The sequence below is a fragment of the Hyphopichia burtonii genome (assembly GCF_001661395.1).
Source record: "Hyphopichia burtonii NRRL Y-1933 unplaced genomic scaffold HYPBUscaffold_4, whole genome shotgun sequence".
Taxonomy (NCBI): Eukaryota; Fungi; Ascomycota; class Pichiomycetes; order Serinales; family Debaryomycetaceae; genus Hyphopichia; species Hyphopichia burtonii.
In genome coordinates this window covers 1086171-1101211 of record NW_017963731.1, presented here as the reverse complement: position 1 = coordinate 1101211, position 15041 = coordinate 1086171, and the positions used below count along the sequence as shown (strand labels likewise).

Sequence of the window (15041 nt, the reverse complement as noted above, 5' to 3'; positions counted from 1 at the left end):
CATTAGCTCTTCCTCCCCAAGTTCTTCGATAACGGATCCATTATACTTAGCACGATCTTCTTCATTAAGCCAATCTATGTATGGTTCTACATCACGAACAACAAGATTCTGTAAGCTTTCTTCATCCTCCTCTATCTCGCGTTTACAACGCTTAACGATAGCCACGTACTTTTCGAGTTTGTTTTCGATCTCAATCTCTACTGACTTGAATTCGTTGATTTTTTGTGCTCTTTCATCAAGATCGTTCTTGATGTTTTCTAAATTCTCTTCGTGCTCTTCTCTTTGTTGCTGGATATCACTTAATTTCTTATTGAGTTCTTCCAATTCACTCATCTTTTCAGATTGGAATTGTTGAGCACTTTCTAATTCCTTTTGAGCTTTGGTAAATTCTTCTTCGGCTTCGGCAATGAGCTTCGTGTGTCTCTTAATGTCATTTTCAAGTTTCTTTATAGCCATAACATCATTGGAAGTTTTCTCGTTGATGATTTCAATTTTTTGTTTGATGGAGTCAACCTTAGAATTTTGAATTCTTAACTCAACCCCACCGGCTTCCATTATTTTCTCTTCTAATTCTTTGATTTGGCTCTCTGAATCAATCATTTGGGACTTCAAATCTTGCTTTTCATCCTCTAGTTTTTTCCGATCATTAACCTTAGAAAGTATTTCTTCATCGGCTTTCTGCACGGTATCCGTATTTTCATTCTCTGCAATTAATAACTTACACCTTTGTGATACGTCTTTCTTTTCGGACGACAAAGCTTCAATATCAAGCTTCAACCTGGAGATAGTAAATTCAAGTTCAGGCTTCATATCCTTTAGTTTTTGTAATGTTTGTACCTTTTCCTGGAATTCATTATTTGCTTGGTCAAATTCAGTTTCTAAATCATTCAATTTCCTTCTCATTTCATCTACTTCATCTTCTGTGTGTATTCCATCATTACTGGTAGTATTCGATGAGAGTCTCATACCTCCTTTAGCACGGAAGTTACCCCCACCTGACATGGTACCAGATGTGTCAACGAGCTTACCATCTAACGTAACAACTCTGAATCGTCTATTAGCACCATAAGCAACACTCCTGGCTTCTTGAAGATTTGATGCTACCAATGTGTCACGCAATTTGCTATAGAAAGCTGGTAAGAATTTTGGGTCCTGAGGAGTTATTAAATCAAATAGTCTTCTCACAGTAGCAGGGTTACCAGGAGTCTGAATAGGAGCTAAGTTGAAATTTCTTAACTTGTTCAAGCAAATAAAATTAGCATAACCTAAGCGATTTTTACGTAAGTAATCAATACACGTTTGAGCCGTTTCAACTGTTTCAACGACCATGGAATCTAACGCATTACATGCTGTGGAAATAGCTGTATCGTATGCATCATCAATTTGTGCCAAATCTCCAAGTCTACCATAAAAACCACTAATACGACCAGATTTGGCTAATCTCAAAAGACTTGATAAAACCTTATTCTTGTTTTGATTATTAGAAAAAGAACTAGCAATTTCTTGAGTCTTTTGACGGGTTGCCGATAGGTGTGATCTTTTGCTATCGAGTTTCTGTTTTTGATGGTTACATTGTTCTTCTCCTAGTTGTATTTGTTCAGCTACACGAGTTAATTTAGTTTCAACCGAAGAAAACTCTTGCTCCTTTTGCTTACCTTCCTTTTTGATATCTATAAGTCTTTGTCTTGCTTCATTCAATTGATTTGTATGACTCTGTTTTTGACTTTCTAGCATTTCAATGGATGAATTGATTAATTGAATTGCACTTTCGTTATCTTTAAGCTTATCATTCCATGGTTCTAACTTAGTTTGGAGCTCTTCAATCTTCTTAGTGAAAACTGCAGTTTTATCCGTTAATTTTCTTCTCATCTCGTTCAACTTTTGTTTCTCCAACTCTAGATTTTGAGTATGTTCTTCTAATTCAGTTTTGTATTGCATGTTCGCTTCGTTAGAAGCTTCAAGTTTTTGTTTAGAAGTTGACAAGGTATGTTCCAGCAGTTGTTTACTTTTTTCGAGTTTCTTAGTTTTACTGGACAAGTTCTTTATTTTCTCTTCAAGAGTAACGTTAGCTTTATTGACAGACTTTTGCTTTTTCGATAAACTTTGAAGATCTTTATCTAACTCGGAAATAATTTCCTTAATCTCATCTTGTTTTTTGGTGTATTCGTCAATTTCTTTTGATAACTCTTTATTTTTTTCCTTTTCAGTTTCTAATTCACTATTCAAGTCGTTAACCGATTGTTCGTTTTGACGTAGTAATTTATTATTTTCATGTATACTAATCTGAAATTGAATTGATTGTTTATTAACCAATCTCTTCTCCATTTCCAAAAAGCGAAGCGCTTCATCCTTTTTTTCTTCTAACAGATCTTTGTCTTTCTCTACCAAGACAAATCTATTTTCTTTTTCAAGACATATATCATTAAGCTCATCAACCTTAGTGAGGTTATTTTCTATCAATTGTTTATATTTTGTAGTTCCGATAATATCTTCCAAATATTCTAATAAACCATCATCATTCTCACGCTCTGCTTTTGCTTTCATTTGGGCGATGGATTCAACTTCACCTTGTAAAATCAAAAATCTTTTATGATCTAAATCAATCCCTTGACCTCTCAAGTACTGGGTTACATCTGTATAGTTACTAGCCTTATTATTGACATAATATTGGGATGAATTATTTTTATTTGCCCTACGACTAATAACCATATCAGAATCGGGAACTTTATGGGCTTTCAATGGATCATGGTCATCATCGATTACATGCATGAAATGGATATCCACCTGACAAAAATCTAACTTTTCACCACCAGCTGAATTATGGATTAATTCAGATAATTTACCTTGTCTCATTTTCAGAGCTCTAAAACCAAAAACAAACAACATTGAATCGATGACATTTGATTTACCACTACCGTTTGGACCAACTACAGATGAAAAAGACGCGTGAAATGGTCCTATTTCTTGTCTACCAGCATATGATTTGAAGTTTGTAAGAACAAGTTTATCTATTACCAACCTTGGTTCGTTCTTCTTTGGTGCCAACTGTGACGCTGCAGCTTCTCTTCTTTTACTAGGGGATTGTAGGAGAATCTCTGCCTGTTGTTGGGAGTAACTCAAGGTGCTTTTCAAATCTTGTGATGATGATCTCGATCCACTCGATGCAGCCGAGCCTGGAGGTTTAAGACTAACATTTTCATCTAATTTCAATACTTCGACTTTTGTTTTTGGGATATCATCTGCTGAAGGCTTAGAAGGCTCATCCTTGACCTCGGTTGTATTATGAAAGTCTGATTCAGCATCCTCGAAATTCTCTAACTCCTTTGTTGACTGATCAGGATTGACTCCAGCATTGACCACCGTTCCCGCCACGCTGGGAGAGGATTGCATGTCATCTTCGGATGCCTGGGATTCTACTGTGACCCCGTTTGCATTGAAAGGCAGTATCTCATTGAAACTTATCCTATCATTGACACTCTCTGCTTTGCTTTCTGGAGTAATATAATCACTATTGTTTATAAAACTATTTTCCTCGTCTTCATCGCTCGAGATGATCCTTCCTCTGTGAGATCTCTTTCTTCTCGTTGACATTTGTATTCACAGGAAAATACCGTATTTTCTGAGTGCTTTGGTGATTATACTTTCGAAGTTAACTTGAAATAAAGGTCTAGTTGAAATGAAGGTCTTCCCAGCTGTTTATATCCAGACACGCTGAAATCAAAACACTGATAAAATCCATTCGCGCAGATTAGGGTCGGTGTATGTACGGGTCTAATGAACATTAATATACATTTTTTGGTTGATATCTATGGAGTATCTAGTGCTATATATAAATAGGATGAAAGAATTGAAGTTGATGATGCCACTTAAGTTGAATGAAGTTTATTCTTTTTTATCTTTCTTGTGTTTCTTATCTTTCTTATCTTTTTTCTCTTTCTTTTCTTTCTTTTCTTTCTTTTCCTTCTTTTCCTTCTTTTCTTTCTTTTCTTTCTTTTCTTTCGTTTCCTTCTTTTCCTTCTTTTCTTTGGCTTGTTCTTCAGCTTCTTCCTTTTCATCATCATCTTCCTTTTCTTCGTCTTCCTTTTCTTCGTCATCTTCCTTTTCTTCGCCAGCTTCTTCCTTTTCAGCTTCCTTCTCCTCTTCCTCTTCCTTTTCTTCTATGGCTTCATCGGCTGGAGCTTCATATTCTGGAGTGTCATCAAATTTGATCTTTTTACTGGCCGGCTGTGACGAAGTGTCGTCATTATCTTCAAATTTCGTCTTCTTGTTTGAACCCTCATTGGTAATTTCTGCCAGGAGTGGAGGCAATCCCCTCAAATCTCTTTGCACTCTCTTTAATTGACTTAAAAGAGCATTGGAGCCACTACTATTAGATAAACCAGTGTTGGAAAATGCTATGTCATCAGCTGTAAATCCTGGTATGGCTTGAGCGATGCTTTCACTAGTAGATATAAACTCACTCAAAATTCCTTCTGCTTCAGACTTATTTATGCTCTTGGATGACGTGACACGAACCGTGGTAGGGGTATTCACAGCAGACTGAGCTGCTCTTCTGGGGCGAAACGAAGTGGACATCTTGTATACCTCTATCAAATGCTAGCTTCAAAACTAGAGTTATCTTTGAATTTTTCACATCGCATCTCGAAAGCCGCAAATAATTTTTTTTTCTGATTCTCTATTTTTTTTTTTTTACTTTTGTTAGTGCTGGGATTTACTGTATGTTTTGGTGTGCTGTGCGTAATGCTCCAACCGGGAAAGGTCTCAGTCTCAACTCCAATGAAAAATTATTCAGTACTTGATCTTTGAGTTATTAGAGCATAGAATATCCGGTTGATACTGCTTCAAGAGATCATATATACATAGACATCATCGGTTTCATGTGGGCCATTACCAACAGCATAAAAAGAGCCACTCCTGGTGTGCAAACGTTGAGTACACGTTATTTTTCGTCTTTATCAAAACCATCGACCCCATTACTAGCAACTAGAATAAATAATCAGCTTGTCCAAAGAAGTATAAGTCCACTTACAGAATGTCCACCAGTCACTATTAATCCCTTGCTGTTCATGGTTGGATTAGTGCAGAAAAGATTTAGACAAAGAACGTATCAACCATCTACATTAAGAAGAAAAAGAAAGTTTGGATTCTTAGCAAGATTGAGAACGAAAGGTGGTAGAAAAGTCTTAGCAAGAAGAAAGGCAAAGGGCAGATGGTATCTTTCCCATTAGGCTGCTTTTTATAATTATTTAAACTAAATGAATCTTGTAAATATGCATAAAAATAAATTAAAAGTATTAAAATTCTATAAACCCAGTAGAAGAAAAAAAAGATGTCAATGAAAACTAAAGTTATATAGTAAACGAACTGAAAATGAAATGAGGTTATGAGGTTAGCTTCTGATATTAAGCTTTGCCTAATATTTTCGAATATTGTAATTCAACCTCGTGAATTAATTTTTGTAAACTGACAATACCCAATTGATGGGTTGCATTTGGGAACTTGTTTCTATGTAATCCAAACCACTCCAAAGGCGGAGTTGCATTACCTAATTCTTTCAATTGGGGTGCTTCGATAATTGGAGGTGCAATAGGCGAATAGTCATATCTCGATTGATTAGAAACTTTTGTCATGGTATTGTTAATGGCTTCATCGATATCTCCAGTGGAGTCATCCTCGTCTAACTGTTTTCTCAAAATCGGAGATGGTTCACTCTTCTTATGCTTTTTCGCTTCTTCTTTAAGGGTTCGAGCATTCGATTCAATTGACATTGCATCTCTTTTGAAGTTCGTACGAGACACTAAAGCCTTTTTATGTATGAAATACATCTCACGGATAAAATTAATTGAACCCAAATTCCAACGAATATCAACAGTACCTCCAAAAGATGACTGGTATAAATATTCAATCAAGTTAGATTTATATTTTTGGAAAGTTCTCATTGAAATCATAAATCTGGGGAAAACAAATATGTTACCTCCTCTAGCTTTATGTGCATACTCAACAAAATCATCAACGTTACACTCTTGAATGAATTCCGACAGGACTGATGAAGTCATCGATAATGATACCTTCATATCATTGAGCTGTAATTCAAGTTCATTAGAAATTCCATGTAAATACTCATTTTGTTGAAAATTTGCTTTTGATTCATCCATTTTCACAACTAATACCTTGGAGTCGTCGAAAGATGAGGGATAAACTTGAATAAGTGCTTTCCCAACAACAACTTCGATTCTCGTCTCAAGTTTCTTGACTGTCTCTAAAATATCATCTGTTGCGGTAGTATTTTCATCCATATTATTCGTATCCCGAGTATCACTAGAGTCTCTCAAAGTCTCCTTATATGACATTTTGTTTTCTTGCATCATCCTTGAGATTGTATTAAAGATGTCGATGAAGTTGGAAGCAGCTAAAGAAGTCACATAAATTTCTGAGGTATCAAATTTAGTGGTAACAAACAAATGATCTTTAGATAGACTAACTTCATTTTTCTGGTTAAAAATGTCAATTGAGTATCCTTCGATATTAGCAAGAGCGAAAACATGGTAATCAAATGATACTTTCAGTTGTAATTTATCAATACCCCCAGAAACAAGAATTAAAGGTACGTCTAACGTTGTATTAGAATCAAGCTTCCAACTAATAGCGGTATGTAAATGTGCACTTTCTAGAACAATATGCCCCCCTAAGCGGCCCTCGGAAACCAAACTGACAAAATTGACACCTAATTTCAAATCTTGGGCCCAATCTGTGGACTTTTTCGAAACTGCCCATAACCTATCAGTTTTTAAAATGAAGTTCCCCAAAGACTGACCGAAATCAACTCTAAGCAGAATATTTAATACCATGAAAGATAAAACCCAAGGTAAAGCATAGGTGGTGGATACTTCTCTAAATCTTGAGGAAATATTCTTGTTTGAAGCTAACCCAGCTTTTGATTCTGATATTTCTGTATCCAACTCCGAATATTCATTAGCACTCTGAATAGCTTCTTTCGGAAACCAGATGTCTTTGAATAAATGTAAATCCTGAAATTGTTTAACATTGACATACCCGTTCACATCGGAAAACGAACCCGAAGATAATACGTGTGTGACATCGTCGAATGTAATGAAACTAGTCAATATGATACTTTCTATTCCGATAGAACCGCTAACTTCCCTGGAGTATATGTGCTGTAAAGAGGCTGACATGGAGTCAAACTGGATAGCCACATCTACAGAAGGAGATTTCGTGTTACCAGAATTAATCTGGACGTGAATACCTTGAAGTCCAACAATTGCTGCAACCTTTGCAGTAGGCTCACAGCTAAGCGATAACCTTTGAGATTCGATCTTGAGTCCTAAATGGAAGTCAATGTCGTTAAGCATGTTGCCGATGTTGAAATTTGATTGAGTTAGATTGTCACTTTTATCTGATGGCCCCTTACTACTATTTGTGTTACTCTTCCGCATCATATCTTTAACCTTGTCTACCGCATCGGTTATAACTGGTACACAAGATGAATACAATGTATTATCAGATGGGGATGTTGAAATCTCACTCTTAATTATATGCGTTTTTTCAGCTTGCTTGTCATATCTGTACATGGTAGCTATTTTCACTGCCGGAGAGTGCAAAGCCAAAGACGGAGGATTATCAGTCTCATCGTCATTCAATCTGTAAAATAAGACGTTCGACCCTGCAAATGTAGCAACGAATTCTACTGAAGAAAACATGGTTCCAAAAGAACCCATATAATCAGTCTGGGAAGGTTGAGCTTCTCTCTTGGACTTGGGTCTACTGAAAGCTTCGGGAATAGATGGTTTTCTTTCCAAAAAATCTTGTACTTTCGTAACTGAGTTTACCACATATTCTAAAAGAACAATTGAGTTAGACAAAAACTTAACATCTAATTCATCACCTTGAATGTTTACCTTCAAATTCTTTGCTCCTTCTTTATCATCTACGATATAGATGAGTTGTGTAGTTGGTAAGAATGCACGGTTTAAACTATTTTTCTCAGTCAGACTACTGAAAAAGTTTGATGATGTTGGACCATTTGCCACAGATAAATATGCGTCCATTAAGGATAGTTTTCCCATGCCTTCTTTTGTGACGGCAAAAAATCTTTCGGCACCTAATATGATACCAGGGTAATCTTTCCTTTTCTCTCCAAAAAGCCAGCCTAGGCAAAAGTTATAAGCAAGAACGTGAACGGATGAAAAACTGAAAAGCATACAATTTGAACGGTTTTGTTTAGCAGTTTCGTAGATTGATCCACTTTCATCACTTTCTTGAGGCATACCATAGGGATGCTTGTTAACAATGTGAGTTATCTTGTCTAACACAGTAATTAAACATATCACAACTTGAGGACTGACACAAATTCTACAATGCAGTGATTCTATCTGCAATGATTGTGTGAACGAATTAATTGAAGCTTTTTCATCCATATCAGGAATCACTTTAATACCAACATTCACGTTTACCAAATTAGAAAGTCCCACGGGAACTGATCTATCAAGGACAGTAATTCTAGCTGTAGGGATTAAAAACTCCCCATAAACAGGAACAAAAATAAATGGACTTGAAGTTTGGACTTTTGTAATATTTGATAAGAAGAGTGAAATTGCCTCCACTTCAAATGCAAGTCGGGTTTTACCACCATTCGTGGTAAGGCCGATATAATCATTGGTGAAACTAAACTTGAACGCAAGTTTTTCATTAATTGGATGCTGATCTGCCTCTTCAGGAGAAACCAACTCATGAGTGGAAGAATTTGCCTGGTCTTTCAAATGGTTTGGAATAGACTTCCATTTGATTAATTTGGACATAATTTCCTTCTTGCTAGCAAGTAAAATATTTAATGTGGTAGATATTTGTGGGATAGATACTTTAGTGAACCCTAAGCTTAGATTCGAGTAAATGAGTAGAACATCATGCTCAAATCCAATATTAATATCGGATAGGATCTGAGAATTTTCTAATTTAAAAACAGATGTTTTATTGACACTAAGATCTAAATCAAACTTTTCGATAAAAGACTCTATCAATCCGATCTCTTCGCAATAATTAGCTGTGATTCTGGTGTTATAAACAGCACCAGCATGCGTCAATGGAGCCAATGCGTCCACAAACCACAGATACTGATTCATCCGAAACTCGAAATTGATACCACCAATTTTATTCAAAATACTTTCGAAATGTGCTTTTGGCTTGGGGGATTCTGGGGTATTAGTTTGTCCAAATTGTGATATCAAGCCTTTAATATACTTCACATCGTTATCCAATACCAGAACAATGTTGTCGACTACCACCCCTTCGTTGTCTAAGAATTTGGTGTGACCTTTAGCAACCTCAACATTGATTGTCTTAGTCCCATAAATAATGTCATCGACATTTGCGATGATAACATTGGCCTCATATACTTCAGTTACGATAAGCTTATGGTTCTTTACCCATAAGCCAGCATCGAACCCACCAGCATTGATTGAAAAACTTATACATTTATTGTTTTGCAGCAGCTCGACAAAAAATGTCTCTAACGAAGAAGTCATGTCAAAACCACCAAAGACTAAAGTTGAACATGGTAGTTCTATGTGTTGTCTAGCGGAAGAGATATTGGTGATCACTGAAACAGATAAGTCATTTTTGTTTGAAATGTTTGCATCCTTATCTATCTTTAAGTTATTACCATTTTTTAGATCACTGTTTTTGTGTTCAGTCAGCCTCAAAGACATTTGTAATTCTGGGATAAGATCAAAGCAAATATGAGAAATTTTGCTTTCATAAGAGTATAGATTAAGCAAAATATCAATATTTCTAATGTCTTCTATTATCCCGAGGTTCAAATTAATCAAGTCTTTTTGCTTTTCTTGGGCCATTTTTGATGAAAGAGTTAGATCCTGAAAACTAAAGAAGTCTAATTCACTGGATTCTCCTAAGACTTTGACTATTATTTGATTGACATGCAATTGCAGCTGAAGATCTCCATTCTCAGGCGTATTTAAATCACTCGCATCAAAGATTTCTCTGCAAAATTGTTTTCTCTCATCTTGGTTTGCTTCCCAATTTCTCCAGTTAGAGAAGAACTCGAGTACTTCGTCATATGCAGTAGGAGGCAAATATTGATTTATAGAGTATTCATTTTTACACCAGTCTTCTGGTAGATTCTCAAGCGAATGTCTCAACCTTGTGATAAGTTTCCATCTGTCATAGAATCTAACATGGTCTTGACAAGCACGCAAAATATATGCTGGTTTAGTTAAAACGCCAGGATCAAAATCAAGTCGGTACTTATCTGCGGCAAGAGTTATTTGATATAAAAGACTGGCTTTCCAATTGACTTTATCTGCTTCGTCATCGAATGCTTCTGCCACAGGACCCATAAGTTCCTTGATGTGTAGAATATAAGTGATGAGCCAATTTATTTGTTCTCCATGAATATCCAAATCAATGCTGTCCAAATTGATTGACGAGACAGTAGTTTCATTTATCTTCTTCGAGAACCAAGTCTCAAAATCTTTAATGGTGAGAAGGAATGGAGTCCTAAATGAGCTAGGGTTGAAAGTGGAAATCAAAACTTCTCTCATATGAAATGCAACAGTCATTTCACTAGATTGTTCTAGTTTGTAGTCAAGCTTTTGGATAGACTTCTTCTTGCTTAGTGCTACCGACGGCTCATATAAAACAAAACTAATGTGTGGAATTTTTGGGAAATCGTAAAAACAAGTCTCAAGATTTGGTAGAGCATTCTCAGTGAACTTCAAATTTATTTGAGGGCAGATAAGTCTGATGTTGTCGATCATGGCAGGTGGAAATATCAACTCAGTCAAGTAGTCAATGGCTTGATCATGGAGAATGTCTATTAAAGTTTCGGGAGAGGTATCTTGAGAAGATTTAGCAATTCCTGCCAACGATATCAATGAAGACGGAGTCAAGATCGTATTGATTTCCCCGATGTCTATTATAAAACTGTCATTTTTGAATTTGGGATCTATGTTATGCTGTGGTCGTAACTCATCTTCATTGTAGTTCACAGTAGAGTGTAGTTTCGTGTTCTCAAAATCATTACTACTAGTTTGAATACTACTGGAGGCCGAGCTTGAACTAACATCAGATAGTGATGACGCTTCACTTTCCCGAATGATATTCTGGGTTTCACGATTTAATGGCATCGAAGCCTTTGGTAAGCTGAGTGAAGTCATGAAACATCCATAGCCCCTATGATAATTGTCATCTCTATTTTCCGGGAAAATTATGAATGGAACTCTGTGTGTGGGTGCATCACTTTCTCTGGCGTATTGTTGTTGATTCTTTTGATGATCATAAAAATTGGCTTTCTGACAAAAGTTACTCATCATTAATGAAGTCTTGAAATACCCTAAATTATTTTTCTGTGGATTCTTGTCTAATACCCTGCAAACAATATCCGGAATAGATACGTCGATCTTTAAAGAGTATCTTGCATTAGCAATATCGTTGAAATTCACAAGAATCGACTTTAGATCAACAACAAGAAGAGACTTATCGAATACAGCATCGAGTTTTATCTCCATATAAGGACATCTGAACGAAAAGTTTGCGGCGTCATAAATAATAGGGGGCTCGTATACCAAACTATTTTCCAAATCTTTGAATCCCAAGACAAAATTTTTCAATCCCGTAATCAATGCTTTTAATAGCAAAGCGTTGGAGTTAATTTTAAGCCCGTTACTTGCAAAATCCCATTTACAGTAGTACGTGTTTTCGTCAGGAGGAAGGCCAAACATTCTATGAGCGTGGACATTAAAGCAGTCCACCCAAATTTCCGGATTTGGGTGTAAAAATTTCTTCCTATATTCAGGGATATTGAATATGGTGTCCATCTCATCAAATTCCTTATTAATATCTTTAATAAATCCACCGGTCATCTCTCCAAAGTCTGCCTGTAAATCACTGTAATAGTTCGCAAATCTCATGTCTACGTCTAACCTTTCAAATGACAAACCAATGTGAGATGAGCAGTCATAAATATGATATGGTAACACAATTAGTCCGTTACGGACTTGAAATGTGAACAAAACGTCGAGATCATTTTCTGTCTTAATAATTTTCCAAAAATCAACATCAGATTTAGTGGATTTTGCATCAAATGAGTTACTAGAATCAGAAGTAGCATCAGTAGCCGAATTATCAGTTGCTGAGTTATAGTCGGCACTATTTGTATATTCTTCAAATGTTTGAAAATGTTTGTGTTCTCCCATATAATTTTCTTTGATTATGAAAAGGTATTTGATCAAGAATCCGTGGAATTTTAAAGTAATATAGTCACCCATGCATTTCACCACAATCCAATCCGATGTATTTACCTCAACACCCCCAAAATAAGTGTAAGATCCTTCTATAACGAAATTATGACCTTTTCCCATTATGTTGTTATTCTTAAGGAAAGCATTTGCTGTGTGCCAAAGAGGGGTGTCAAGAATAAGGTCAAAATCTGGTGAAAAAATTCTAAAGTCAACTGTTGATGATTTCGAAAACTCACCATATAAAGGAATGAAAAGTTCAATATCCAAACTGTTCCCTTGGAAAGAGAGGTATTTGTTACTATTGAAATCAAGAGGATTGTTGATGATATTATTATCATTCACGTTCAAATAAAATTTGTAGCCTTCCATTTTCCAAGTTAAACCATACTCAAATGGTTTGAAGTATTCATAGGGAGTGGGTTGTCCTGAGGCAAAATCACTGAATATATCTGATATAAGGATTGTATGTTCTCGAAGGAAAAAAAATTTAGCATTAGAACTAACATTATCAAAAGTCCAATTGCACTTCCCATCCCATTTCAAAGGGAATCCTATATCGCATTTAACTATATGAGTATCTGCAGAAAATAACACATCATGATTAACGGAGGTTCTCAATTCTGGTCCATTGAAATTGCATATTAATTTATTGTCCCAACCAGTAGGAGTTGCAATAAAAGAATTGAAGCTTGAGACTGAAGAACCACGTTCAATCTTCAACTCAACCCAACCAAATGGTCTTGAAATTTTTTGAGCTGTATTAGCATTATCAATATTTAAATTTTTCAATAAATCTTGATCTTTACTGGACTCTCTAGTTGGTATTCTGAAGATAACCTCATCTTTAACAGTAATCATAACTTTGAATCCATCATAAATTCTATCAGAGCCAGGAGTAACCAGAACCTTTGTTGGATGAGAGTCCCTAGCGGCAGCTGGGAAGAACATTGACTGTAATGGAACTCTTTGTTTATCAGCCCAAGGGCCGTAATGAATTGTTGCCATTGAAAGTTCTAAATCCACTCCAAACTCCGGGTGTGATAATTGGTCTTGTAAAGACACTGGTTGCTTAGGGAATTTACCAGGAGAATCATAGTAATAAATCATTCTAGCAGAAACTGTATCAAGAAGCAAACTATATTTTGCATATTGTTCCACCGAGCTTATATAATTTAGAAGGAATCTATCATCGGCTTGTTCACCAACGTATCTTTTCAAGCCTCTCCATTTTTGATAAGGTTCATCATCTTTTATTTGAGATCTAGTAATTTTTTTAAGGATTCGGGAAATTTGCTTAGTAGTATGTTGAAATCTATAATAAAATTTATATTTTTTATGATGAGCCAAATTTTTATTTACAAACATTGGATCAACGTGATCATCTTCGTTGATGTATCTTTTAGGATCATGAGTTATATTTGGTTTCATTGCAACTTGGAATTTTTCGAAATCAAAATCGAAGAAGAGTCTATAATTATCAAGCCAGCTTGAACTTTTAGTAACATCAACGATTGCATTAGCTGATTTATAAGAAGCTACAAGAATAGACGGGGTTGTCGAATTACCCATCACATAAGCTCCTTTTCTAACCCTAACTCTAAGTGGGAAGATTTTTAATAAAAAGGAAAGGGTACTATCTGGAATGGAAGTGGTTTCAACAATATTAGTGAAACTATTTGAATCTTTTATTGAATTGGAGCTCATCGATTCACTTTGGTTACCACTTTGGTGAAAACTTACTTTTGAATCTTTTTCATTAGAGTTCCTGCCACTAGTGAAAGAACTATTCTCTTTTGCATTTTCATTTAAGATATCAACCATATTATCATAAGCCATTGTTCTATTATACATGAAAACTTCCAATCCATCAATGGTCAATAATAAGCGGCATGGGAGTTTATTATTTTCATCCTTTGTCATACCATTCACTTCAATAGCATCTTCAGCATTAAAATAGTATTCTGAAAATCTAGCTAAACCGAAGATCCAAAATCTCCAAGTTAAGTTCAATCGTAGTATTGACACCGTTTGATTTTCAGTAGATATTGTTAAATTTTTCATTGCAATAAGACCACCTAAGGGATTGAACCGTATTGATTCTATATTGATCCGTACTTTGCATCGTTTCCATAACGTAAACTTAAGTAATCCAGAGCAAACAAACCCAACCAATCGATTAAAGTAAAATACAAATGCAATACCCAAGATTAAAGCCAAAATCCAATCCACGAAGTAGATCCAACTGGAATTATCATGCGTGGACGTGGAGGCAACGGATATGAAGTTAGATCTCACCGCCATCCTTTGTATGATCTGTGTGTTGTATTGAATGCTATTTGGCGGTTATCGTTTCTTGTTTGTAGAGCTAGAAAAACTCCTCTCTAATAACAAACACCCGTACCCTGGATAAAACCTCCGTACATCGTCTACTTCCGTGCACCAGTTTTCGCGTCGTTTGTGTGCCGTACCAAATCTCCCAAAAGGGGCAGGCTGTTTTGATTTTAACATTTTTGTATACAAATGACTTCCTCCTCTAATAACGTCTGAATGTGCATCATTAAACTGCTGTTTTTTTTTTTTTCATTTTTGTTTTTTTCGTTGTTCAAGCTTGGTATACTGCCTTTTCCCATTAAGCATTATATAAAACAAAAATAAAGACACATAAAGCCTGTTTAGGTAAAGTTAAAAAGTTGCTCGATTCTTTACGTGAACTGTTAAACGATAGTGGCCTTTCAATAATATAAGGAGATTTTTATTCATATATAATAT

At 35.7% G+C, this 15041-nt stretch overlaps 4 protein-coding genes across 4 annotated transcripts; 2 read left to right on the top strand and 2 right to left on the bottom strand.

The window, feature by feature from the left end:
* Positions 1-76: 76 nt before the first annotated feature.
* On the top strand, positions 77-526 carry HYPBUDRAFT_108893 (uncharacterized protein; the record flags this gene model as incomplete). Its single annotated transcript, XM_020218666.1, has 2 exons — positions 77-350; positions 378-526. The coding sequence occupies 2 exons, from the start codon at positions 77-79 to the stop codon at positions 524-526; spliced, it is 423 nt and encodes a 140-aa protein (XP_020076370.1).
* Positions 527-3806: 3280 nt separating this feature from the next.
* HYPBUDRAFT_153149 (uncharacterized protein) lies at positions 3807-4599 on the bottom strand. The gene has a single exon (XM_020221394.1). It carries the CDS (start codon positions 4573-4575, stop codon positions 3883-3885), a length of 693 nt encoding a protein of 230 aa, XP_020076369.1. The 5' UTR covers positions 4576-4599; the 3' UTR covers positions 3807-3882.
* Positions 4600-4829: 230 nt separating this feature from the next.
* HYPBUDRAFT_153148 (mitochondrial 54S ribosomal protein bL34m) lies at positions 4830-5275 on the top strand. Its single transcript, XM_020221393.1, has one exon. It carries the CDS (start codon positions 4878-4880, stop codon positions 5226-5228), a length of 351 nt encoding a protein of 116 aa, XP_020076368.1. The 5' UTR covers positions 4830-4877; the 3' UTR covers positions 5229-5275.
* A 33-nt stretch (positions 5276-5308) lies between these two features.
* On the bottom strand, positions 5309-14785 carry HYPBUDRAFT_140075 (uncharacterized protein). Its single transcript, XM_020219738.1, has one exon. The coding sequence runs from the start codon at positions 14571-14573 to the stop codon at positions 5403-5405; it is 9171 nt and encodes a 3056-aa protein (XP_020076367.1). The 5' UTR covers positions 14574-14785; the 3' UTR covers positions 5309-5402.
* Between the last annotated feature and the right edge of the window lie 256 nt (positions 14786-15041).